At 40.1% G+C, this 27339-nt stretch overlaps 2 protein-coding genes across 4 annotated transcripts in view; both read left to right on the top strand.

Annotated features, from left to right (window-relative positions):
- The window catches only part of AKAP7 (A-kinase anchoring protein 7), a 155112-nt gene that overhangs the window by 109295 nt on the left and 18478 nt on the right, over positions 1-27339 (top strand). The gene's annotated exons all lie outside the window — the stretch shown is intronic.
- LOC123942047 (A-kinase anchor protein 7 isoforms alpha and beta-like) overlaps positions 4057-27339 on the top strand; it is a 40598-nt gene continuing 17315 nt past the window's right edge. Inside the window, exons 1-2 of one of the 2 annotated variants that reach the window (XM_046005977.1) lie at positions 4057-4384; positions 6821-6889. In XM_046005977.1, the coding sequence (XP_045861933.1) occupies positions 4336-4384; positions 6821-6889 (118 nt within the window). In that variant the 5' untranslated portion in view covers positions 4057-4335. The remainder of the gene's footprint in view (positions 4385-6820; positions 6890-27339) is intronic. The other variant, XM_046005978.1, reaches the window with a different exon arrangement.

Raw genomic sequence — 27339 nt, 5'->3', positions numbered from 1 at the left:
CATCAATTGTCAAGCATTTCATGAACTTACATACATTTCCCCTGAAACTGTGACATTTCTTGGCATAACAGTTTCCATAAGCATGCCACCTGCTGTATAATGAAATCTAACTGAAGTGTTTCTCTTGTGCTTAAAGGCATATTTCCTAAGGGCTCGGTTCTAGAATTTGGAGGGATAAAGGATTTTTTCCATCTCTTTACACTTCACGATTTAATGTCCTCTTTCTCTCCACTCTTTTTAATAAAGGAGTATTTACTTTTTTCATTTCTTTCTCTTGTGTTTCTGTAAGTTGTCAAATGCAGATTTCTTTTTATTAATGAATTGGAGGTCTCAGAAGAGGCGGTAATCTGGACAGTTCTACAGATTCAGAGTCTTACAGTGGGATTTGTTCTTTACGTTGAGTCAGACTTTTATATATGAGGTTGCTCCAAAATCCAAGTATATGTGTTTTCAAATTGAAAATAATGCCACCCAGTGATACAGAGAATAGTTTTGGTCATAGTTAAGAATTCTCTTTTTCCCTCGGAGGCAGTATTTTCAGAGCTGACCAAAGCACATGGAGAGGAGGCAGCTGCCACCCCTTCATACTGTTTAGCTTCCTTCCTCCCATGTTAACCATTATAACAAGGATCCAAGCAACTGTAGCAGACAGGTGTCTGTCCCAACCATGATTTGTTCCTAGTTAGGCCTGTGAGAAAAGAAAACATGAAGAGGTGATAGCTTTAAAGTTGTGAACATGATATCATGTCAGGTTTTCTCATTCATGTTAAGTTCTTTTTTTTTTCTTTCTAAAGATTTTATTTATTTGACAGAGAGAGATATAGCAAGAGAGAGAACGCAAGCAAGGGGAGAGGGAGAGGGAAAAGCAGGCTTCCTGCTGAGCAGGGAGCCCAATGCAGGGCTGGATCCCAGGACCCTGGGATCATGACCTGAGCCAAAGGTAGATGCTTAATGACTGAACCCCCCAGCACCCCCATGGGTTAATTTCTTTTTAAAATCTTCTCCTAGTTATAGTAGATCTCTCTATATGACTAAAAAGAGTCTGTTAATCCTCTAACCAAATCCTATTAATATTCTCAGGGATTCCTCACAACTGGTGTAAGTTGCTATTTTTCCTGGAAGGTGAATGCTTTCAGGAGCCATTCTGGCATTTCTGGGCCCTAGAGGAAGTCCTCCCCACAGCTTGGCAGGGAGCAGAGCTAGGCTCCAGCTCCTATAAGGGATCTGCCTTCATAGGATTATATTACTCATGCCTTATGAATAAAGGAATTTGGTGGCAAAATATGAGAAACCAAGACATTTAAACATATTACCATTGAGCTTTGTTAAATAGCTGTTTTTATGTGCATTATTCGATATTGTAGTAAGCTGTCTCGTAAGGTATATACCCGATATCACATACAAATAGTGTTTAATAATACAGAACTCTGGGCTGAGGAGCTTAGGGTCTGTACAGCCAGGCAAAATGAGTTCAAATCCCATTATTGGCCCGTATTCTCTGAGAGGTTTTGGCTTAGTTTATTTTCTGAGCTCAACTTTTTCCATCTGTCAAAAGAGGATAGAAATACCACCTACTTCACAGAACTGTGGTAGGGATGAAATGAGAGTAAATACAAAAACACTTAGCAAGACCCTGGCATATAGTAAGTTCCAGAAAATCTTAGCATTTATCCTTGTTCAGCTTACTACTTGATTGTTTTTGCGAGATAGGGGAGGGCAAGGAGGGGCTTGTATCTTGTGCTATTCAAGTCAGTTACAGACTGTTGTATTCCCAAACAGTTGGGTAAATGATGACTACTTTCTAGGTCCTTCTGTATGGTAACTGTTCAACTTTGAGAAAGGGGGCATGTGATAGTGGGGGAAAAAATAATCAGTTTTTTCACCAGTATTTGCCTACGTATTCGCCTATGTACCTATGTATGGTTTGTTTTTCAAACAAACAAATAAAAATCCAGACATATGAATGTTTCTGTTCTTTTGAGTTGAAAATTTGGGTATATGGAAACTCTTAAGAAATCTATAGAAGGGAAATTATATTTAATTGTATATTTAATGAATCATCTTTATTGAAAAAAATATAAAAATATGCAACATGAAGACCATTCCTGGAAATCCTAGGCTGAGACTAGCTGTGATCTAAGGTATGAAGCTATAGCCTTCCATAACAGAGAGTCCCGAGTGAGAGGAAACCAGACTCCATCCTCTTCTTGAGGTTAAATGATATGCTAATCATTTGCACAATTCAAAGCCAATTTAAAAATTCCTGTCTTGAATTTTTCAGTTGTTTTCCTAATCTTGTATTATGGTTGGTTCATTCTTTTTTTTTTTTTTTTTTTTTTAGGATTTTGTTTATTTATTTGACACAGAGAGAGAGAGAGATCACAAGGAGGTGGAGGGGCAGGCAGAAGGGGAGGGGGAAGCAGGCTCCCTGCTGAGCAGAGAGTCCGGAGATCATGACCTGAGCCTAAGGCAGAGGCTTAACCCACTGAGCCACCCAGGGGCCCCTGGTTGGTTCATTCTTAATGCTTATGAAAAAAAAATCTTAGACATTACACATATGTATATCTGATATTATATATATTTTCCCCTTAGACTGCAGGATATCCAGAGGTAGGTACTGTAACTGATATTCTTAATTGCATGTTGTTAGAAGTAGTGCCAGTAAGAATTAATTAATAAAGTGAAGCCGGTGTAGGGTTCATTACAGCATACTGTCCCCTGAGTGCTGCATGACAGGGAGGGGCCTTTTGGCTCCGAGTCCACATGTATAAGCAGTAGCTCAAGATGGCAGCCCAGGGCAGGAGATTGCAACAGGAGGTGGAGAGATTCCTGGCTGGTGCTGAAGAGACGGAGGTGCAAACAGCTATAGGAATCTGTTCTCTGCCTCTTTCCTTCCTCCCAAACACTATCTACTTTGCAACAACAAGTTAAAAACTTTATAATGAACTTAACCTGATTTTCAGGTCTTACAGAGGAGGTTAATCCAAACTGACAAAGAGGTCATTATTTCAGAACTCCTAATACCTGGCAGATCTGGGATTCAAACCTCTGGCTTTCTCTTTCTAAAGGTTTTTATGGCAACATCGACGTTGGTGATTAGGGAATGCTAGGACTTACTCGTTTTTCTCAATGAAGAGTGTTGACTACAAATATTTCTTTAATGCACGAAATAATGTTTAACAGAAAAAAAATGGACAGCTTTTATTTTTCCAAACTGCATTCTCTTCTTCTTCAGGGGGAATGAAAGCAGGCATCCTGCATCCAGAACCACAGAAGGTTTTCACAATCATCGTTCCACCTCTTGGTTAATCGGTGTGTGTGCGCCTTGCTAGGAAGTAGAGGGGTACAGCAGGAATTTGGATGGTGTTTGTCTTTCATTCCTGTGGTGTCATGAAGTAAGGCTGTGCTCTAACGGAACAGATTTGGAGCTGTCACTTGAAGTCACTTATCTCCTGTCATGAAGTTCAAATATTGTGTTTTAAAATTAGTCGTTGTGCTGTCCCTGAATTTGCTTACCCACCCCCTGGATTCATTCTGAAAGGTGCTTTTATCTCTGCTCTTTTTCTCAGCGGTGCTTCTAGATTTGGGGAATTTTCTGGGCTAACGACATACTTGATACTCTGATTTCAAAATTCGTAGTATTGATTTACTAGAAGAACACAGGAGTGTTTCAGAAAGCAGACATTTAACTTTAAAAGCTACACTGTAAAGTGCTGACAACAGGACTGTCCCCCACTTTCCCTGTCATTCCTACAGTTGGTGCGGCTCCTGGATCATTAGTGGTACTTCATTCAAGCTGCTTTTTCAGTGTTCTGCCACGTCAGCTTCCTTATTCCTAAAACAAAGAACCCCAAATCTCCTGGGGTAAAAGAAAGCTCTTCCTCTTTAAGTAGCAGGCAGAAAATGTAGGGATTTTTTTTTCCTCTGAATTTCTCTGTGTAATTACTATATTTGTCTGCAGGAGGGAGGACCACTCCTTGTGGTTTGTGCCTGATTATCTTTCTTCAAGACACACACGGTTCCCTAGGCTGTGCCTGTGGCAGGGAGCGGAGGCCGGGAGCTTTCAGCTGTGTGAGAATTAGGCGAGCATATGGCTACTTCTCTCCCTGAACGCTGGTCCCGGTGCAGTTGCCTCTGGCTGGAGGGCTGGGAGGTGGAGCCTTTCTGCTCACCGCCGCGAGTTCCCTTCTCCTTTCTCTCTGCTGGCTGTGCATTGGCTCTTCGTGCTCGGAGTGGAAGAGGCAGGGTGTGCTCACAGACCGTGGTGTAAACTGCAGTTTCTCTTTGGGGTGCCCGGGGAGAAGAGCACCAGGAAGGAAAGACAGCACCAGTGCCATGGGCCAGCTTTGCTGCTTTCCTTTCTCAAGAAATGAGGAAAAAATCAGTAAGTGTGATTGTACCGTGCAGGTCCCAAGTGCTTGTGTGGTTGTCTTCCAGGGCTAGTTTTGGGTTTTTTTTTTTTCTTGTGGGAAAGATAAGAGAAGAATGAGCTGTGATTTTTCCTGTGCATTTCTTAAAAGGATTGGTAGGTATGTGGTTAATGATTAACTGGGGAAAGTACAGCGACTCAATAAATAATTTAAGCTATGTTAAAAATACAAAATCCTGAAAACTTATTTTTGATTTTCATCTATTGCTAATCCTATAGCTCCTTCTTATCCCACTATCTAGAGTCAGAGTTTAGTTTTGACTTTCTTTAAATCACTGCATGCAATTTGCTATGTGGTATGAGCCAGACTTCATCTTTCTTCTCTGAAATTGGGATATTTTCAGAGCAGGGCTCAAAAATAACATACAGAGAAGTCAAGCCGGCTCTGAAATGACGTATATTACACATTTGCAGATATTTTCACGTGTCCTCTGCTTTGTTCTCCACGGAGGGGACTCAGGTGTACCTGTAAGACAGCTCTCCACACAGGGGACGCTGCCCTGCTTCCCAGCGAAAAGCTCATGCATATTTTTCAGCCGATGCCAGGCAGATTCAACATCTGCTTATGGTTGGGAAAACAAAACTCAAACTGATGACACTTGCATGAAATTCTTTTCCTCCCTGGATTATGTGTATTCACTTACAGTTTGGCTTTGTTAAAGACAGGGCTAGCATTTTCATTTGTGTGCTGAATAGAGCTGGCCTTCCACTAGTTGCCCCCCAATACTGAATTTTTCGTGCTTTTTCCATAAAATGTTTATAGTCATACTTACTAAATTTGCAGTCATATTTCTGTCACATCAGGGCTTTCTTTAAATAAATTTTAATCGGTCTCTGGAATCTCATGATATCTGCTTCAGATACCGACGAGTCCACAGCTGGCTTATATTTTCTGCTGCTGGTTCTTCAGGAAACTGGCCAGGGGCAGGTTTTAAAAAAACTAACACACATCCTATACCTGTTCCCTTGGGAAATAAGGCAGTTTTTATAAGAAATCTTTGGGGAGTGCTTGGGAATAAATGTTGGGAGACTTTGGAGCATTTGATTATTAACAAGAGCCAATAACTGTGCTCTCAGTTTTACTTGTGAAAACGATAGTGTACAATTCAGATGACTCTGAGCTCAAAGCCTGAGGTGAGTTTACAGCAGGATTGTTCATTTTTATTTTATTTTATTTATTTATTTATTTTAACAGTGAGCATCGGAATTACTTTGGCAGCCTGAAACTTTTCAGGTATTTGTTAGGATGATTGATTTATAATTGCCAAGGGTTTTGGTTAATTGAGTCATTGCTTGGACCACATCTCTAGCTGGATGGACAGAAGTAGGGATAGTAATTCTCCCCTTCTCCCTCTTGACCCTTCACCACTTTCCGTTCCACTGCTCCCCGTTTTCTCCGGGAACCCTGGTTTTCCTTCTCTTCTGCTTCCCTCCTTTCCTGTGTGTCAGCAGTCTTCTTGGTGCTAACAAGTCAGGGTTCACCTCATTGAGAAATTTGCTCTTCTCTGTCTTTCTTTATCTGGGATTGTGGGGTACAAATTCTTGTGTTTTGTGCACAGTGCTTCTTCATATTAGTTGATAGGGAGTCATATAGACTGCCTTTTGGGGTTATTTCCTCAAGTTCCAAAAATTTAAAAAGAATTGAAAGCATTACACTGTGTCTGAAATGAAGTTATAGTTCAGAAGTGCAAAAGAAGGTTGGAATCTGTACATTTGTCCCCCTTTCTTCTCCTCCACCTCCACTGGCTGCTGACCTTCCCCTGTCCCCTCACCATTCTTGGAGTTGTCTTCGATTTTGACGTTGCTTCCCTGTTTTTCTCCTCACGATCCTGCTCCACACTCCATCACACATCCCATCAGCTGTTTCCTGAATGCTGTGTTTAATTTCTCTGCTACCGGAGGGTGTAAAGAAGGGCGTCTCTGCCAGGCACTGTAACACTGCTGGTAATACATGTCTAACAGTACTTACAAAGGGGATTTGAGAAAGAAGTGGCAGAGAATTCATTGGCCATGCCTCAAGAAACGTGTAAATTAGCATTGGCTATAGATAGCCAGTCCATAAGTTGTGTTGATAACAGGTAAAAGAATCCACAGGAGATGCTTGGGAGGGCCCAGCATTCTTCTGATCCTGCTGCTGGATTGTACAGTAACCCCCCGGTCTTGTTCATCATTGCATCCCCACCTAGCAGCCTAGTTAGCCTGCTCTGAGCCACATGCTCAGTGGGGACCGACTAGAGGCAGAGTCCAAAAATGCAAGGACCTGCACCCTTCAATTCTGCTGTAAGGGATGATAGCTCAGGGATATACCTCCTCAGAGCGGCTCAAATTAGGGAGCACTACACGAGGTTTGGGTGAGAGTTTAAATTTGTGGATGTCATTCTCAAAACACAGGTGAGTTGGAAAGCCGGTCTTCTATCGTCCTGCAGAGATACAGACAGGATATACCCAGTGGGCCAAGTGGTAAGATTTAGTGACTCCTTCTCCCCTCCCACTGCTGCTGTATCCTGCTTTAAGCCTTGGTGGTGGTGGTAGATGGAAAGTATTCCCATTTCATTCATTTGTTAGTGTTACTGTTTTAATCTATTGATCGCAAATTGTTTAATCAACTAGTTGTGCAAGGGCCTACCTTTGTGTGAAAAGTTAACTGCATGCATAGCCAGAAATCTTGTTAATGGGGTGAATTGTCAAATACAATAGAACCCATTATGGGTTGTTTCTCAGTTAATGGCACACAAAGCAACTACACCCTTTTTGTTTAAGGCCCAGCAGTAAGCATTTTCTTGAGCTGTATGCTTTGGGCCACAATAAGTAGAACGTGCTGGTAATAAATGCATGTTTCCTGCAAGATTAATAAATGCATTTATTGCAAGTTCAAGCTCTTTCTATTTCTACACATGAACATACTTAACATGAAACATTACTGTAGATATTGTAGGATTAACAGATATTGTAGATACTCTCAATCTAGTATTTCTTGGTGGATTCTTACATAGCATTTATTTTCTTTGGATTATCTAATATCTCATAGTGAGCTTTCTGGAAGGAATGTCCAGGGACAGGAATGTTACTGCATAGGCTTACTGACCATTGTACTTCATCAGTCTCATGAAGTAGACCTCAAAAGAAAACTTAATAATGAAAGGCAGAGACCTCTGTAACACCTTAGAAAATATTCCACCGCCTCTTCCCCTTTTGCAAATTTTCCCATTTGGAAGTACATTGCTTTTATGTAGAATGAAATAGAGGAATGTCCAAAGATGAACCATACTGCCTCGTCAGCTAGTCAGGTTACTGTCACTGGAGGTTTTCAAGCATAGGATGAGAAGCCATAACTAGGGGTGTGTAAGGGTGAATGGAACAGCTAATGAATGGATATGCTGGTAACTTGGTTACTTTCTAGCCCTGATATTTGGTGATGCTGAAAATAAAATAGTGTGTATTTCTGTAAGACCCAGATTTTAATTTTACAAGTATGTGTCTTTTTATTGAAGTATAATTGACATACAGTAGCATGTTAATTTCGTGTGTACAGCGTAGGGATTTGACATGTGTGTACTTTGGGATGATAACTACCATAAGTCTAGTTACCATTTGTCACCAGACAAAGTTAACACAGTATTATTGAATGGATTCCCCATGCTGTATATTTTATTTCTTTATTTATTTTATTGGTGGCGTTTGGTACCTATTGATACCCTTCACCCATTTTACTTCCCCTTCCCCTCCTCTCTGGCAACCATCAGTCTGTTCTCTGTATCTGTTGAGTCTGGGTTTTGTTTTGTTGCTTGGTTTTAGCTTCCACATGTAAGGGAAATCAGCAGTATTTATCTTTCTCTTTGTGGTTTATTTCACATGGCGTGATACCCTCAAGGGCTGTCCATGGTGTTGCAAATGGTACTATTTCATTCTTTTTTGTGGCTAAGTAGTATTCCGTGTGTGTGTGTGTGTGTGTGTGTGTGTGTGTGTGTATGTGTGTTTGTGTGTTCCACATCTTTTTATCTGTTCATAATCAACAGATACTCAGGTTTTTCTAAAGCTTGGCTATTATAAATAATGCTTCCGTGAACATACACATGTGTGTGTTTTATCAAATTTGTGTTTTTGTGTATTTTGTTAGATACTCAGAAGTGGAATTGCTGGATCATACGATAATTCTATTTTTAATTTTCTGAGGAACCTTCATACTGTTTTCCATGGTGGCTACACCAACTTGCATTTCCACCAACAGTGCATAAGGGTTCCTTTATCTCCACACCTTCACCAAAACTTGTTATTTCTTGTCTTTTTGATAATAGCCAGTTTGGCAAGTATGAAGTGATATCTCATTGTGGTTTTGATTTGCTTCCCCCTGATGATTAGTGATGTTGAACATCTTTCAAATGCTTATTGGCCATCTGTGTGACTTCTTTGGAAGAATGTCTATTCAGATCCTTTGCCCATTTTTAAAAAAGATTTTGTTGTTATTATTGAATTATATGAGTCCTTTATATATTTTGGATATTAACCCCTATGGTATATGTAATTGGCAAATATCTTCACCCATTCAGTAGATTGCCTTTTAATTTTGTTGACTGTGCAGAAGATTCTTTTCTTTTCTTTTTTTTTTTTCAGAGGCTTTTTAAGTTTAGTATAGTCCCATTTATTTATTTTTGTTTTTGTTGTCCTGGCCTTTGGAGTCAGACCCAAAACCACATCACTAACGTAATTGTCAAGGAGCTTACCACTTATGGTTTCTTCTAGGAGTTTTATGGCTTTAGGTCTCACATTCAAGTCTAGTCCATTTTGAGGTAATTTTTTTATATGGTGCAAGATAGTGGTTCACTTTTTTTCCTTTGCATGTCATTGTCTAGTTTCTCAACACCATTTATTGACGATACTATCCTTTCTTTATTGTATGTTCTTGCCTCCTTTGTCATAAATTAATTGACCACATATGCATGGGTTTATTTCCACTCTGTTCTGTTCTGTTAATCTGTGTGTCTGCTTTCATGGCAATATCATGTAGTTTTTATTACCATAGCTTTGTAGTCTAGTTTGAAATCAGGAAGTGTGATACCTCTAACTTTGTTCTTTTTTCCCAAGATTGCTTTGGCTATTTGGGGTCTTTTGTGGTTCCATATACTTATTAGAATTAGATGATTTGTTCTAGTTTGTGAAAAATGCCCTTGGAATTTTGATAAGGATTGCATTGAATCCATAAATTTCTTTGGATAGTGTGGACATTTTAACAATAATGATTCTTCCAGTCCATGATGGTGGAATATCTTTACATTTATTTGTATCACTTTCAGTTTTTTTTTCATCAACATCTTACAGTTTTCACTGTACATACAGGTCTTTCACCTTCTTAGTTCAGTTTATTTTTAAGTTTTTTTTTTATCGAATTATAAATGAGATTTTTTTCTTGATTTCTCTTTCTAATAGTTTGTTACTAGTGTATAGAAATGCAACAGATTGTTGTATTTTAATTTTGTATACTGTAACTTTATTGAATTCATTTATTAGTTTTAACAGTTTTGGGTATCCATTTTTGTTTTTTCTCTATATAATGTTGTGTCATCTGTTAAGCAGTGACAGTTTCGGTCCTTTCTTAGCAAATTGGATACCATTTATTTCTTCTTTATGTCTTGTCTGATTGCTGTGGCTAGGACTTCCAAAACTGTGTTGAATAAAATTGAGGAGAGTTGGAATCCTAGTCTTATTTCTGGTCTTAAAAACTGTGAGTTTGTCATATATTATCTTTATTATGTTGAGGTATATTTCCTTTATACCCATTTTTTTGAGTTTTTATCATAAATGGATGTTGAATTTTGCCAAATGCTTTTTCTGCATCTATTGAGATGATCATATGATTTTTACCTTTCGTTCATTAATGTCACATTATTTGATGTTGAACCATCCTTGCATCCCTGAAATAAATCTCACTTAATGTTGATATATGATCCTTTTAATAGATTGTTGAATTCCATTTGCTAATACTCTGTTGTAGATTTTTGCATCTATGTTCATCAGGGATATTGGCCTATAATTTTCTGTTTTCATGGTGTCCCTGTCTGGTTTTAGCCTCAGGGTAATGCTGACCTCATAAAATGAGTTTGTAAGCATTCCCTGCTCCTCAATTTTTTGGAAGACTTTGAGAAGGATAGATATTAAATCTTCTTGGAATATTTAGTAGAGTTCACCAGTGAAGCCATACAGCCCTGGACTTTTGTTTGTTGGAAGGTTATAAGTGTGTGTTTTAACAATACATACATATTTTACTTTTATATATGAAATATTTCTCAATATAGCCTTTGTTTGACATGAGTTACCAGGATAGTATTTGTTTCATAAATATGAGCCAATCTCAAGATGGTTTCTTTCTGATGATTTGGAATTTGGTGCTACAACATTAATATATGAATTGAGATAAACAGTGTTAATTTCATGTCTGGTGACTACTTATATTTTTGAACCTTAATTACCATGGTGGATATTGTTCAGTTACACCCAAGGAAGTCTGTATTTAGATTTTCTAATTCTCTGGAAGGCTTCCTAGAAATCCTATAGCCTTATCCTTTGCTCTTCTCATTTGTACTTAGATACACCGACTTTGAGGTTCTCTTTCATATGTGCATTCTGTCTCCTCACAGATTTCAAGTGCTGCACACGCAGGACCCATGTTCCAGACCTCTCTTCATAGCTTCAGAGGCTAACATAGTGTGTTACCAAAAGGAGGCATGTTCTAAATGTTTGTTAGTGAAGCGAATGAGACACATTTTCTGTTACAAGTATGCGAGAACGGGAGTCGGTCTGACATCAGTCTGTCAGAGGACAGAACTTGGAACGATTCTGGTTAATACCGTAACCTGTAAAGAACTTTGGTTACTAAATGTACCAGAGAAGGATTTTAATATGTTCTTACTTAGATGCTCCAGCCGGTGTCCCAGGAAATGTGTGATAGGGAAACTGCCACCAGCGGACAACAATGTTCACCCTCCTTCCTGGCCTATAGAAATGCTTTTGGACACAGGGACACAGTGGAACTCCCGTTCTGCTGCTGCCTGTTGAAAACATATGGCCCGTCTCTTGGCATGAAGTTTTTACTATAGAAAGAGCACAGGACTGGGCATAAGGAGAAGTGGGCGAGAAACTCAGCTTTGCTCTTAACAGTCTGACACTGGGGAAATTACCAGCCTCTGCGCCTTGCTTCCTCATTTTTAAGAAGCAGGGCTTATACTACCATGGTCTTGAAAGTTTATTGAGCTTCACCCCATTTGTCCCTTCAAACTAAGACTCTAAGAAATAAATATGATAGATAGAATGCAGTTCTTTCTTCTTCCTGCTCTTCTTCCCTCCTTCTCCTCTCCCCCCTCCTTCTTTTTAACTTACTGAACGCTTCCTGTGTGTCAGGTACTACGCCAGGTAGGATCATTCAGAAAACTGCTTATGAAGAGAAACAGTTAAAAAATAAATGCTTCCTAACTGCCCCAGTTAAGAGGGGAAGTGGCTGCAAGCCAGAAGTTTGGAGGAGTTCTCAGTTACATTCGTCCAGAGGTGCTGGGGGACCAAGAGCTGGCAGTAGGCTGGGACCCCACTGCCCACTTTCTGAAGCAGGAAAGCACAGTGAAGCCAGCCATGCTCTGTGTAACCAGAGACTCCATTTAGTGTAAGATTCCTGTGGGTAATACTGTGGCGGCACCAGTAATGGTGTGTGATAGAAAGCATTTAACCACAGTCACTAAAGATTAGATTTTTCCTTTACTAAATAATGTCTACCCAAGAGGTTTATGTTTCTAAAATTAAGTGGAGGAGAATTAGTGCAAATTCTCATAGTTACCATTCCTGTCTTCACTGCCTGATTCCCTTTGCTAATTCATAGGCTATCTAATAACCGTATTCCTTTTTGTTGCTGTTATCAGACCTTTTTACAGTTTTTCTCGATTGTCTGATCAAATGCTGAGTAATTTTCATTGGGAGTACAGAGGTTGTAGAATTTTTCCCAGCCTCTGGTGCATCACCGGCTGCTGTGAGCTCTACCCAGATGTCCTGTCGAGCAGTGTGATGTGGCCTGTCCCTATGTCTTCTTTCCTGGGTGAGGGCCAGGGGAAAAAGGAGTGAAGAATCTGATGTACATAAAGGTTTTGGCTAATAGAAGAATGCTTCCTGTATTACCCCTTTCTGGGGCATTTGCATTTGAGCAAGGCTCATTATCCCAAGTGCTCTTGGGAAGTATTTGTAGTAAAATAATAAAATAAATTAAGCAGCAGTAATGACTAAGTCCGAAATAATCTCTAGCGGAGAAATTTCAGGCACTAGTAAAACTCTTTCAGGGCATCTGATAAATCACTTTCTATAGATAATTGCCTTCCTTTTAATTAAGTTGGCCTTGCCTAATATGTAGGTCTTTCAGCTTTCATCCACAAATTTCTGATACTCACAGTAAAGAAACTCAAAAGAGCCCTAAAACTCTCAGTGCTGAAAACAAAGGGATTGGGGGGGCAGATAGACGCAGCTTACATCTTTGGTTCTAAAATATGCTGTGTAACCTCTCTCAGCCTCTGTACCTTCATCTTAAATATCTACATATTATGAGAATTAAATAAGCTAACATATATAAAAATGTCTGACACTGTGGTTGGCATGTAATAGACCCAGTAAATATCATTTCTCTGTAACCAATGAGAGTATACTGTATAATTACAGTCATTTTAGAAGTCAGCTTGGCAGAACCATGGTTTTATTTCTGTCATGCCCAGAAGGAGAAAAAAAGGACTTATAATTTCAGGCCTTGAATTGTTGAGTAGACTTATCGGTGTGGCATTTTTTCCCTTGGGACACTCCCTTGCCTTCTCGTTGGGGTCTGGCCATGAGGATTGCCTAAATCTGTTTTAGGAAAGACGTGTGGTCCAAGCAGAGTCTACTGGGAGTCTTCCCTAAGACTTGATAGAAGGTGTGTCTTCCTTTTGGGTTGTGAGTGGAAAAGATGTAAACATAAGATTGCCATTTGGTAGGGAGTCAGTGGGAGCTTCCTGAGAATGAAACCAGCACTGAAGAAAGGAGGCCAGAGAAAGAGAGAGGGAAAGAGCCAGTCCTCGTGATAATATTTGAGCCTCTGAGTTCTGCTATGATGAAGGCCTTCTACATTAAAGCATGAAGCATTATATCCTCCCCTTTCTTTGCTTAAACTTGCGTGAGTTAAATTTCTGTCACCTACAGGGCGCCTGGGTGGCTCAGTGGGTTAAGCCGCTGCCTTCGGCTCAGGTCATGATCTCGGGGTCCTGGGATCGAGTCCCGCATTGGGCTCTCTGCTCAGCAGGGAACCTGCTTCCCTCTCTCTCTCTCTCTCTCTCTCTGCCTGCCTCTCTTATCTACTTGTGATCTCTCTCTGTCAAATAAATAAATAAAATATTTTTTAAAAATAAATAAATAAAAAATAAATTTCTGTCACCTACAACCAAGAGGCTTCAGATACTATTATAGAGGACACGCTGTATCTATAAGAGTAGACCCATTCTGGAAAAAATATTTGCAAATCTGGTGAAGAAGTAAAACTCAAAAGGAAGAAGAAGAAGAAGTAAAAACTCTGATTTCTTCTGAACTTCCATGTTGCATTTTAATGGCAATGAAATTTAGCTTCAAACAAGAGCTGTTATGAAGAGTAATTCCATCCACTTCAACTAATATTGTTAAGCACCATACATTTGGAAAGCTCTGAGCCAGGTATTAGGGAAGGTGCAATGATGATACATGGTCCCTGTTGTTGGAGGATTTCTTTTTTTTTTTTTTTTTTAGTTTATTTTTTTTAATTAATTAATTTTTTTGGTTTGAAAAGAAACCAAAAAGTGTTCCAGAATTCATTGTTTATATACCACATATTCATTCATTGTTTATGTACCAAGCCCAGTGCTCCATGCAACACGTGCCCACCATAATACTCACCACCAGGCTCACCCAACCTTCCACTCCCTGCCCCTTCAAAACCCTCAGTTTGTTTCTCAGAGTCCACAGTCTCTCACAGTTCGTCTCCCCCTCCGATTTCCCCCAACTCCCTTCTCCTCTCCATCTCCCCATGTCCTCTGTGTTATTTCTTATGCTGGAGGATTTCTTTTTAATTTTCATGACTTTTTAAAAAGAGGTTTGTTGGATCCCAATGTTTATTGTGGCCTGAGTGGAAAAAGCCAAGATAAAAAGTCTTGGTGTTCTCGGTCAAACAAGCAAAGTCACACCCCTTCCATACCAGGGAAGTTACGGGGCTGTGTCTGCCAAGTCCAGGAAGAACGAGTTAATTGCCGCTGAGAGTGGGGGTTGCCTCAAACCCCTGTCACAGGCAGTGGTTACAGCTTGACGCAGGCAAACACCAGTCCTACAAAAAACATTTTAGAAAATAAAGTTTCCTATGACAAACATTTATAGTGCCAGAGGTACAAGTTAACAGAACTTGGAATTATTAAAACCAGCCTTTCCATTATATAGTCAAGTTCTCTGCTCTTAGGAAGTAGTCATAGACAAAAACTGAACTATATGATGAAAATAAAAAGAGCAAGCATAGTTTTAGCTTGAAGTCTGTGGAAACTGGGATATAAAGAATGTTAATTTTCCTAAAGGCTGAGTCAAAGATATTTGAAGTTTATAATTTTGTTTCTACTTACTGCCCCCAAAACTTGTGAGTTTATTCAAGGACATTTGTAAGCCTAAGATATATATAGACAGAGAAATTGTAGTGCCTGAGAGAAAGTGACGTGAAAACAGGATGCTTGGAGTAGATGGAGAGAAGGTTTCACATTCCCACAAGAGACAGAGCCACCCAGTTGGTAATGAAGTTGGTAACGAAGAAGGGATCCAATGGAAAAGGGTGACCCACTTTTTTACATGATCCTGTAACCCCCCCCACCACCTCTCCTTTGTCTTGTGGTTAGAATGTTGGTGTTGACATATGCCATGTAAATTACTGCAAGTTTCAATTTGATGTCTTACATCTGACTGTTAGAGCAAAAATAAAATTCACACTTTCCAAGCATTTAAAACATTCAGCTCAAGTTAGCTGTGAAGCTCAGCTTGTTCAGAGTTCTGACTGATGTTTGTGATAGCTAATAAAATGGCAAGCAGATGATCTGTTGTTCATCTAAGACCTTCTCTCTGGATCCGTAGCAGTTGCATTCTGACATGTGGGAGTGTGTCCTGAGGAGGGAGGCCAGGTTGGTGAGGAGCCTGGAAACCACATCCTAAGGGGAAGGCTGAGGGACTATGGCTGCTGAGCTAGGAGGAAAGAAGGCAGATGAATTAGTTGTCTTGAAATATTTGGAGGACTCTTTAACATGGAAGGAAAAGAAGAATTATCATGGTTCCAGCAGGGCAGAATTAGGACAGTGGGTGTATGTTCTCACACATTTTGGCAATTTTAGATATATAAAACCCACGAGTATTTTAATTATGTTTGGAATAATTCTAGTTTTTTTTCTGATACAGCTGTGTGTTTTTATAGATGTGTATCTCTACACAAATACATATACAAATATATAAACATAGGAAGGATTTAAAAATAAACAGTAGGAGGATTCTAGCGCTCATAAGTTGACCTTTGAACAACACAGGGGTTAGGAGTGGTGACCCCTTGTGCAAAATCTGTATATAGTTGGTTTTTTTTTTAAGATTTTATTTATTTATTTGACAGAGAGATCACAAGTAGGCAGAGAGGCAGGCAGAGAGAGAGGGGGAAACAGGCTTCCCACTGAGCAGAGAGCCTGATGTGGGGCCCAATCCCAGAACCCTGGGATCATGACCTGAGCTGAAGGCAGAGGCTTAACCCACTGAGCCACCCAGGCACCCCTGTATATAGTTTTCAACTCTCCAAAAACTTAACTACTAATAGCCTATTGTTTCCAGAATCCTTACTGATAATATAAACAGTTGACTAACACATAGTTTGTACATTATATGCATTGTACACTATATTCTTATAATAATATAAGCTAGAGAAAAGGAAATGTTATCAAGAAAATCATAAGGAAAATGTATTTACAGTACAGTATATATATTTATGGGAAAAAATCTGCATATAAGCTGGACCTGCTCAGTTCATACCCGTGTTGCTCAAGGGTCAATTTAGCAGTAACTCTAGTTTTAAATAATGAAAATACTGAAATGGAGTCCAAAAACACAGAGAAATTATCATAGACAAATTTTGCATTAGGAAATTTTTTTTTGAAAGATATATTTATTTATTTGAGAGAGAGAGCACAAGTGGAAGGGGCGGGGGGCAGGGAGAGAGAATCTCAAGCAGACTGTGCTGAGCGCAGAGGCCCACAGGGGGCTCAGTCTTCCAACACTGAGATCACAACCTGAGCTGAAATCAAGTGTCAGGTGTTTAACCAGCTGCACCATCCAGCGCTCTTGGATTAATAATTATTAATTTAAAGCCACCTTAAATGGAGGATCAAAGTTTTGGTGAAAAAAATGTATGCCTCTTTGTTATTTTTTATAATACCCATTAAATGACTATTTTAAACTCATTTCTTTAGGAACAGGACCCTTGCCTTAAAAGAAATGTAGGGGCGCCTGGGTGGCTTGGTCAGATAAGCCTCGGATTCTTTGATTTTTGAGATCAGTCCCTGCATTGGCTCTGTGCTGAGCGTGGAGCCTGCTTGGGATTCTCCCTCTGTCGCTCCCCACCCATTCCCCATACTCTCTTACTCTCTCTCAAATAAATAAATAAATATTAAAGTTGAAATGTAATATGCAACTTTGGGTTCTTATCTAGATGTGTTTTTGTATTACCTATCCACAACATTAAAAGTTGAATTCAGTAGTAACTGTGAGCAGTTGGTATCAATAAATCCTAGAGACAACAAGTGAAGGTGCATTGCCTATTGTCTTTATAAATGAAATTTTTATGAAAAAATTTTGTCCAAATTTAGACACTATGTTAATTTTCTCTAATATGGGTATGGAAAATTTAAGAGAACAATTCATTGTGATGCTATTGTGTACCACTACTATGTACGGTACACTCTACATTACTTAATCTGCTATGTAAAATTAGATTTGCAGGTTTGTAGGTTTCATAGAACCTAAAAATCTATCCATAAAACTATATGAAATTTGAATATTAAATTCAAAGACATAATAAATTGTTTTATGGGGAAGCAAGTTCATGAAATATGCAGTTTTCTAAAAAAAAAAAAAAAATCAGCCTTACAGCTGCTCCAGACTTGGTACTGTTTGCTCTTATCGTTCATGTGTTAGTCCTCTGTAAACACCACGCTGTCGGGCAAAGAGACAGAAACAGTTGTGTCAGTTAGGATCCAGTCCAGCAAATAAACCGGTTATTTTAACAGAGAGAATTTAACGTAGGGGATTAAGTAAACAAATTTTGGAGGAATAAAGAGTAAAAGGCAATACTGAAGGAAAACATAGGTAGTGACTTTCAGGCTAGGGTCACTTGGGGGAAGGACCCCAGGGAAGTGAGCCTCAGGTCTTGGAGGAGGGGCTGCTGTCTCCCAGGAGGTACCTCTGAGCACAGAACTGGGCCCTGCAAGGCTAGGGTGCTGGCCTTGAAGGAGGGGACACTGGCCTGCTTTGCTCTTCTCTCTGAGGGAAGGCAGTGAGGCTGATTCCAGGAGAGAGGAAATAAATGAAAACAACCAACTGGAAGGAGTGGCTGCCAGCAGGGGGACAAGCCATAGCTGGAGCAACCCCATGGGAACAGTGAGCAAACAGCCAGGGGGAAAGATTCCTTTCCCCCTTGTACAGCTGTCCATTGTCCCTCTGGACATTCTTGGGAGAACCGTGTATAAAAGCTGTGGAAGGGGGGCACCTGGGTGGCTCAGTGGGTTAAGCCTCTGCCTTCAGCTCAGGTCATGATCTTAGGGTCCTGGGATCGAACCCCACATGGGGCTCTTTGCTCAGCGAGGAACCTGCTTCCCTCTCTCTCTCTGCCTGCCTCTCTGCCTACTTGTGATCGCTCTCTGTCAAATAAATAAATAAAATCTTTAAAAAAAAAAAAAAGCTATGGAAGGTACAGGTTGTACACTGTACAACCTTGGAGGGACTATACATAGCATGCATATATGTAGCTGGCAAAGGAGAAATCTGTTTGCTGAGTCCAGTATCGTAAAGCTGAGTAAGGAAGGTGGGTTCAGGGCTGAGAGGCAGTCGTTCAGTAACTGGCACACAGTGGTTTCCTGTGTTTTAACATTATCTTCTATTTTCATTGTTCCAAGATAGGCATTCAGTTTGTCAATTTGTGGTCCTTATTTCTTTGGGGACAAGAATAATAATAATCATATTAAATAATGATGTATAATATACCACAAGTATTTATAAATTATGCAGATATGTGACTATTTAAAAAAATACATTTTAAAAATAGGTAGTAGTGGGGCGCCTGGGTGGCTCAGTGGGTTAAAGCCTCTGCCTTCAGCTCAGGTCATGATCCCAGGGTCCTGGGATCGAGCCCCACATCGGGGCTTTCTGCTCTGCAGGGAGCCTGCTTCCTCCTCTCTCTCTGCCTGCCTCTCTGCCTAGTTGTGATTTCTCTCTGTCAAATAAATAAAATATTTTTAAAAAAAAAGGCAGTAGTGGGCACCTGGGTGGCTCAGTGGGTTAAAGCCTCTGCCTTCAGCTCAGGTCATGGTCCCAGGGTCCTGGGATCGAGCCCCACATCGGGCTCTCTGCTCCGCAGGAAGCCTGCTTCCTCCTCTCTCTCTGCCTGCCTCTCTGCCTAGTTGTGATTTCTCTCTGTCAAATAAATAAAATATTTAAAAAAAAAAAAAAAAGGCAGTAGTAATCAAGCAAATTGTTAAGATGTTTCTAAGGAAATCCATCACCTGGATCAATTTAGTAAACTTAGAAAAAAATTTTTAAAACTAATTCATAAATAGTTTATGAAATTCTTTAAAAATAATTTCTCTTTTAAAGTTTAAGTATGTGTTCTGCAGTGTTACCAGTCTTAATTATACTATGATTTTTTGGTGAATATGTCTCTTTTTTTCCAGTTTTATTGAGATATAATCGACATATGATTTTGATATGTCTAGTTCTCTCATTCCAAATTAATGATGTTCACTGTGAACACATGATAGAGGGACAAGCTAGTGAATTAGATGCGGGGGGGGGGGGGTGGTTACACCTGCAACCAGGCAGAGGTTAGTGTTTGGAATGATAAGCAATGCTCTCCATGGCTTTGGAAATTAAAGGGAACCAAAGGCTCAGGTGCCAGGAGGCCAGGCCAGTCTGTGTAATGTTCTGAAAAGTCTGAGGAATCCTTAAAAGGATCTGGGATCAGTCAGTCAGAACAGAAATAGAAAAGGGCAGTCAAAAGAGTCAAGCAGTTAGAGGTTAGATGCCAGGAAGTCACAGACATCAAGGCAAATTTATTCTTTTTTTTATTAAAAGGGAGAACTTCCTGGCTCATAACACAAACAAGGAGAAGGGTAGAGTTGACCCTGAGGCTGACTGACAGGCATGGTCAGCCCTCCGTCTCCTCCAGCAGCATCTGTGTTCTCACCCTCCCAGACTTCATTCTGTGGTGGGGATGACTTCTAGCAGCTCTTAGGAACATTTTTACCTGTGAACTTTTGAGCAGAATGGGTTTCTGAAGAAGGTTACAGGTTGTAAACTACACAACCCTGAAGGGTACTATACATATTAAAGACTGTAATTTATGTATTAGGGCATGAAGTACTTTTATATACCAGTAAATGCTGTATACTGCGAAGAATTTTTAAGAGATAGAAATGAAATATTTTGAGGAGAGGGCACTTCAAAAAATTTACGCAGGGCACAGGATGGACCAGTGTTGCTCCGGTAGACCAGCAGCCCTGCTGGAGTCATGTGGAATATGAGATGAGCAGTTAACTGAAGGGGAGAAGTAAAGTGGGTGCTCTTATCAGAAAGGGTGGATGATAAATGAAGAAAGGATTTGGGCCAATTATTTTAAAATGGATGTGGCCTGGAACCCTGTGGGGGTAGTTAGCAAGGGCGCAGTCAGTCACGGAGCCTGAAAGAACCATTGTGTGCTCTTTAGTTCTTGACAAGGAGAACCACCAAGCATCCCCCTTCGTTCTAAACACTGAGAAGCGCAGAATCCAACTCATGGCTCTCGTGACCTGCACTTCTGTGATCTACATTTCCCTCTGTTCTTTACTTGCTGTTATAACTTGTGTTTTTTCTTGGTGTCAATTTTTACTTTTTACTTATAGTGTACTTTTTACTGGATATATTTTTTGCCACTAATTATCTCAGATCTTCTTGAGATTGGATGACGAACAGACAAATGTGGAAAGAAGCATGTGGCTGAAGGGATGGAAGGGCCCTACTAGGAAAACAAGAGCGAGGCAGAGGCTGTGAAGGATTTTGACTCTCAGCTGCGATCTGTTCCTATGTCTGCTTGAAGGGTTCATATGCAAGACTAATTAGCAGTAGCTCTTCTTTGTACCTGAGAAAGAGTGTCATTCAGTTGAAGAACGTGGATGCAAGCTCTAAAGAACAATGCATACATTTCTTTTTTGCAATCACTGCAACATTGTTTTAAGGAACATACTCTATAAAGTGAGTGGCTTCCTCATACCATATTTGCTTACAGAAATGTATAGCAAGGGGATCATTAACAAATAGCCTTGTAACCTTGTAAGTTGAAAGCTTTCACTTAAAACAGTAAGAATAGCTAGTTGTATTGAATTCTTACTACAAGGGGATACTGTACTGAGTGCTTTGTATTTTTATCTTAATTTTCACAACAGCCCTATGGCATAGAACCACTGTTATCCCTGGTTCATAGATAAAGAAAGGGAACCTCCGAAGGGTTAAGCAGATTTCAGGGGTACAGAGCTAGTGAATGGAGGAGCTAGGATTCTAGTCCTGGTATTCTGACCCTATAGCTTAACAGGAAGTATTATAAATGTTTTCTAGTTGGAAGTCTCATTGCAGTGCTAAAGACATCACAGGAAGAAGTATCATGGAAATATATTTCCCAATATCAGATATGGAGCAGCATCATGGTATGATGGCAAAAGTATCCTGACTTTGCCATATTTAGTTGCATGGACTTGGGCAAGTCTCTTGGCTTTTCTGACCCCTGGTTTTCCTCATAGGTAAAATAGTGATAATAATAGTAAGCTTTTGATTTAAATGTGTGGGGGAAAAAAGGCAGACACATAATAGGCACTTAATATTAGATAGGCTTATCAGTATTAAAAGGTGCCACAAATAGGATGTTACAACTAAGTAAAGTAATGTTAGTTGTTATGAAAACACGGGTATGTAGAGTCTTGGGACCCCAGACACAGGACACTAGGTCTTTGAAGGAGCTGGTGATCAGAAGGATGGCTGTAGGAGGGACAGGCTCTGGTTTACTCTTCAGAGAAAAACACTGGACAAGACCAGTCTCATCTCTGATCTCCTCCTTCTAACTGTGTTTTTGGTGCCCTGCTTTCCCCGGGGACATCAGGCTTGCCATGAGGGTAGCGTGGTGAGGAAGCCCAGTGTGACACCGATTGTTCTTTGTCCACCCTGGGACCCTTAGGCTGGTTTCTTACCCAGACCTTTGACTCCTTTGCTGGAAACAGTTCTTCCATACTTGGAGATCAAGAGCATGGGAAACAAACATCAACTGACACAAGAAATAAGTTAATTTACATTTACATACTATTAGTGCATTATTCAACAAGTGTAAATGCCGGTTTAATTTCCTATTGTAAGAATTCATATATTCAAAGAACTTTAAAAGATTTTATGTATTTATTTGAGAGAGAGAGAGAGAAAGGAAGAGACAAGCACAGAGGGAGGGGTAGAGGGAGAAGCTGTCTTCCCACTGAGCAGAGAGCCCAATGTGGGACTCGATCCCAGGACCCTGAGATCATGACCTGAGCCAAAGGTAGACGCTTAACCAAGTGAGCCATCCAGGTGCCCCTCAAAGAACTTTAATGAATAATAGATATCACCAAAGAGAACTTTAAAATCATTTCATTTTCGTCTGAGTGCTTTCTGGAAGCCTCTAGTAAATTGATAGTCATAGGATATTGAGAAAAGAAAAGTATATCCTAAATTACTTTCTTCAGTCATTCTTCCTAAAGCTAAAGCAATAAATGCGTGAATTCACCAAGCTTCAGTTTGTTTGTCTGTTTACATGAGTAATGAGACTATGTTAATGAACACAAGTTGGCAGTAAGGCAAGGTGTGTGTGAGGAAGTGGGGGCGGCCAGGGCTGGCTTGGTCAGGAGGTGAGGGTAAATGGAGACGTCGCTTCTTGGCACCTCTCTCTCTTTAGGAATTCACACTGTCCCCTCGGAGCCTCTCACCAGTCTGTGGGGACGGCAGAGTTGGAGAAACGGGGTCCAGTGCTCAGAACTCAGTGCTCACCAGTATGCTCAGTTTCTTTATTCATTTTGTTATATGCCCCAAAGAATGGCTAAGGATAACTTTAAATTATATTTTCTCTTGATTTTATTTATTTTATTTTATTTTATTTTTAAAGTTTTTTTTAAAAGTAGAGTCCACACTGGGCATGGAGCCCAATGTGGGGCTTAAACTCACAACACTGAGATCAAGACATGAGCTGAGATCAGGAATCAGACGCTTAACCGACTGAGCCACCCAGGCAACCCTCTGATTTTATTGTAATGATTAATCATTTTCAAGTTTTCTTTAGGATCACGTATTCTCTGACCAACTATTGTTGCTTTTACAATACCTGATAGATAGGGTCCACAGATTGGTCAGGATTCACAAGCAAAATACACTGACCAGATAGTTTTGTATACCTGAATTTTTATCGGTCAGACTTTGAAAACTAGGTTTTGGAAGCCGTCAAAGAGAAAAAACAGTGGCAATTTGACCTGTGTGTGACCTTATGTGTTAGCTAGTTGAGTAATCAGATTGAAAATCTTGTAGTATAAAATGCATTCTACAGTCTCATCCAAAAAGGGCTTGGTTTAGGATTAGGCAGCTGAGTTAAAAGGAGCTATATTTTGAATAATTTTTAAAAACATTATTTACTTAATTCTATGATGTTGAAGTATTTATGGTGTCCTTGATCACATTGTAGTTACAGTTGTATTTTAGTCTGTCTCACTGAACTTAAGGGCTAGTTATTTGCATTGAACCTAAAACAAAATGAAGTATAATCGTAGGTTAGTGGCATAGCTGTTGTTTTCCTGTAAAATAATAGGGACATTCTTGGACCCAAGTTTATAGTTTTAAACATCAGCAGAAATGCGAAGATCTAATTATCTTTAACATTATACCTCATGGGTTAAAATAAGGAATTCCTTGAAGACAAGACTAAATGACTATGTAGAAATAGATGATGGGATGCCCTGCAGGAGTCTTCATAGTGTCTCCCCTGGGTCCATTCCCGGCTTCACCATTCTCCTTCCCTCCTACTAACCAGTCACTTTATGCTGGCCCAAGTGCTGCACTTACCTGAGCAAGCTGGTTGGTCTCCCACTTCCCCCGCTGTCATGTCGCTTCTTCCCTGGCCCCGCTGGGAAACACTTAGAAGGTCCAGCTCAGGCATCCTTTCTTTTGATATTTCCCCCCAGTTAGAATTGCCTGCACTCTGTGTACCCACTCTATATTGTACCGCTTTCCTTCTGCTCATTCACGATCCCTTCTTTATCTCCGAACACGTGCTCCTACCTCTGCTCCACTGCCGGTCTCCTAAAGGCAGGGGCAGTGTTGGATGAATTTCTGTGTTCCTAGCAGCAAAGGCGGATCACCACAGACAGAGCTCATGGAACCGTGTGTGGAAGGAAAGATGAAAGGAAGGAGGAAGGAAGGATGGGAGACGGAAGGAAGGCATTATGCTACATTAATCAATATCCATTATTTAGTATCAAAATCTTAATCTGAGAGTGAAATTTTCTGAATTTCTTGGGGTTTTTTTGTTTTTTGTTTTTGTTTTTTCTTCCAACTAACCAACCATTAAATTATGTGCTGTTTCTTTCCCGTGTACCATCCCTTCCCTGGGGTGTGAGTGCACCAGAGAGCTGTGGGAAATCTGCCTGGGGGCGGGTGTCCTGGATGAACTCATCTACCTGATTCTGAGTGAGAATGCCACATTTTTGTCACTTCTACTCTGTGATCTTAGTTGGTGTAACCTCTTGTGTCTCATTGTTCTTGCTTGTAATTTGGGAAGAATAACACTTCTTTTACCTCAAGAGATTCGTTGGAGAACCAGATGCAACAATGTTTCTGAAAGCACTTTGAAAAGTGTGAAGTGTTACCTAATGAATGGAGGGAAGCGTTTCTGACAGGCCCAGCGGGGATTTTCTCACTCTGGGGGACCTTTGATCCGGGTGTGTCCTGATTGCTTCTAAAAGAGGGAAAGTGGTATCTACAGTTACAATTTATTTCACCAGATGAGATCCTGGACAGCATTTATGCTGCTGATCCGCCTTGGTGAACGTTGCCTCTAGATCAGGAAAGTGGCCTTTATTTCTGCTTGAATCAATTCCCAGCCTGGTATAGGAGCCCAAGAAGAGACGTATGTGTTAACAAGGGCGGGTGTGTCAGCCCAACAAGGGAAAATTAATCCCAGCTCATTCTGCTTTTAAGTTTTATGTTAAACTCTTTTAAAAAATATTTTATTTATTTGAGAGATGGGTGAGGGTCAGAGGGAGTAGGAGGGAGAGAGCGAATCTCAAGCAGACTGCACGGAGCGTGGAGCCTGATGTGGGGCTGGATTCCATATCCTTGAGATCATGACCTGAGCCAAAACCAAGAGTGGGATGCTCAACGGACTGAGTCACCCAGGTGGCCCTGTTTTATGTCAAACTCTCTTAAATATTAAGATGATAAAAAATTACGTGAGCATGGTAAGTTTTACAATTTAAAGCAATGCTCATTTTCTAGCCCCCTTATTTTTCTGCCAGACAAGATCATGGTGCTTTTGAAACGGTTGAAACTATCATTTATTTCCTCCCTGTCATAAGACTACACTTTCCAGAGATAACCATACTTCTGTTGATACTCCTTTGTACCAGGGCTTGTGTTTGAAATCTCTGCTGCTTTTATTCCTGCTTAAATGGCACTTCCCAATCAGTTTTGCACAAAATGATGTATAGTGGTCCTTGAGCAAAATAGGGATATTGAGAACTCCTTACATTCCAATACAAGAATCAAAATTCAGGGAGAAAAAAGCCCATGGTCTCTATATAATAGAGAGCATTTTGTGGTAAGGAACAGCTTAGAAACAATACAAGGCAAAATAAGTGAACAAAACAACCCACAGTGTGTCCTGTGTCCCTTGGATACAGATGTCAACAACAGTGTGACAGTGATCACTTGTCAATCAGGAGCTGGTTGCCACATGAGTTTGTTCTCTCTGAGCAGATTGGACCAAATGATACATGTTGTGTACACTGAAGGGGAAAATTAAAATGATTTGGGCTTCATTCATGCTCAGAAACCACCCCTGTTCATTACACTGGAAATTATTTTTCAAATTTTGATATGAGCACAACAGAAGAAAATGATTCAAGAGAAAGGCAATGGAGAATCTGAAGCATGCAGCCATAAGAGATTTCAGGTAGTACGGGGGAAATGCCTTACCTTAGAGCAGAGGGAGGAGCTGAGGAAATCATTCATGTTACCAGCTACGTACTAACTGCCAACAGGGACAGGGCACCGGGATTTCCTTATTGCCGAGTCCACATGGTAACCCCAGTAGACCCCGACATTGTCCCTCATCGTGAGGAAGAAATTATTCTCCTTAGTGTTGTTTAAAATTGAGGTGTCATTGACATATAACAGAATTCACTCTTTGTGTGTGTTGTGTACAGTTTGGGGAGTTGAAATCAACATGTAGGGTCATATAACTGCTACCACGATCAAGACTGGAAAGTGTTCCCTTATCCCCCTAGTCCTCTAGTGCCCATTTAAAGTCAACCCCTGCCCTCTCCCTAGTCCCTGGCAAGTTTCAATACTGATGGTTTTGCATTTTCCAGAATGTCATGAAAGTGAAATCCTACATTATGAGGTCTACTGACTGTGACTTCTTTCACTTAGTATAAGGGATTTTAGATTCATCTGTGTTGTTGATGTATCAGAATTCATTCCTTTGTGTTGCTGAGTACTGTTCTGTTGTGTGGCTGTACCATAGCCTGTTGGTTCATTCACCAGCTGAAGGATATATTTGGATGGTTTTGGGGAAATTAGGAGTAAAGCTAGTACAAACATTTATGTATAGGTTTTTGTGTAACCATATGCTTTCATTTCATTTGTTTTCATTTCTATCTAGCAATGAGATTGCTGGTTACATGGCAAGAATATGGCCCACTTTTGTAAGAACAAGTTTTATCAGAAATTTCCAAACTGGGAGCACCTGGGTGGCTCAGTCGGTTAAGCATCTGCCTTCAGCTCAGGTCATGATCCCACGTCCTGGGATCGATCCCCACATTAGGCTCCCTACTTTGTGGGGAGTCTGCTTCTTCCTCTCTCTCTGATGCCCCCCTACCTGTGCACGCTCTTTCTCTCTCAAATAAATAAATAAAATCATAAAAAAAAAAGAAATTTCCAAACTGTTTTTACAAACTGCTATGCCATTTTTGCATTTCCACCAACAGGAAGGAGTTCCAGTTGCTTTATACCCTCACCAGCACTTATATTGTTAAGTCTTTAATTTTAATTTTAGCAGGTGAGTGATGGTATCTCTTTGTGACTTTAATTTGCCTTTCCCTGATGGCTACTGATGTTGTTCATTTTTCACATGTTTATTCTTGTCCATCTGTGTATCTTTTGTGAAGCAACTCTTCAGTTCTTTTAGCCATTTAAAATTTTTTTCTTTGTCTTCTTACTAAGTTATGAGACTTCTTTTTGTATTCTGGATACACATTTTTTTAATGGCTATAACTTGCAAGTATTTTCTCCCATCCTGTGGTTTGCCTTTTTCCCCTTAACAATGTCTTAAGAAGAGAAAAAGTTTTACATTT

The sequence above is a fragment of the Meles meles genome, chromosome 5 (assembly GCF_922984935.1).
Source record: "Meles meles chromosome 5, mMelMel3.1 paternal haplotype, whole genome shotgun sequence".
Taxonomy (NCBI): domain Eukaryota; kingdom Metazoa; phylum Chordata; class Mammalia; order Carnivora; family Mustelidae; genus Meles; species Meles meles.
This window is presented reverse-complemented; position numbering and strand designations above follow the sequence as displayed.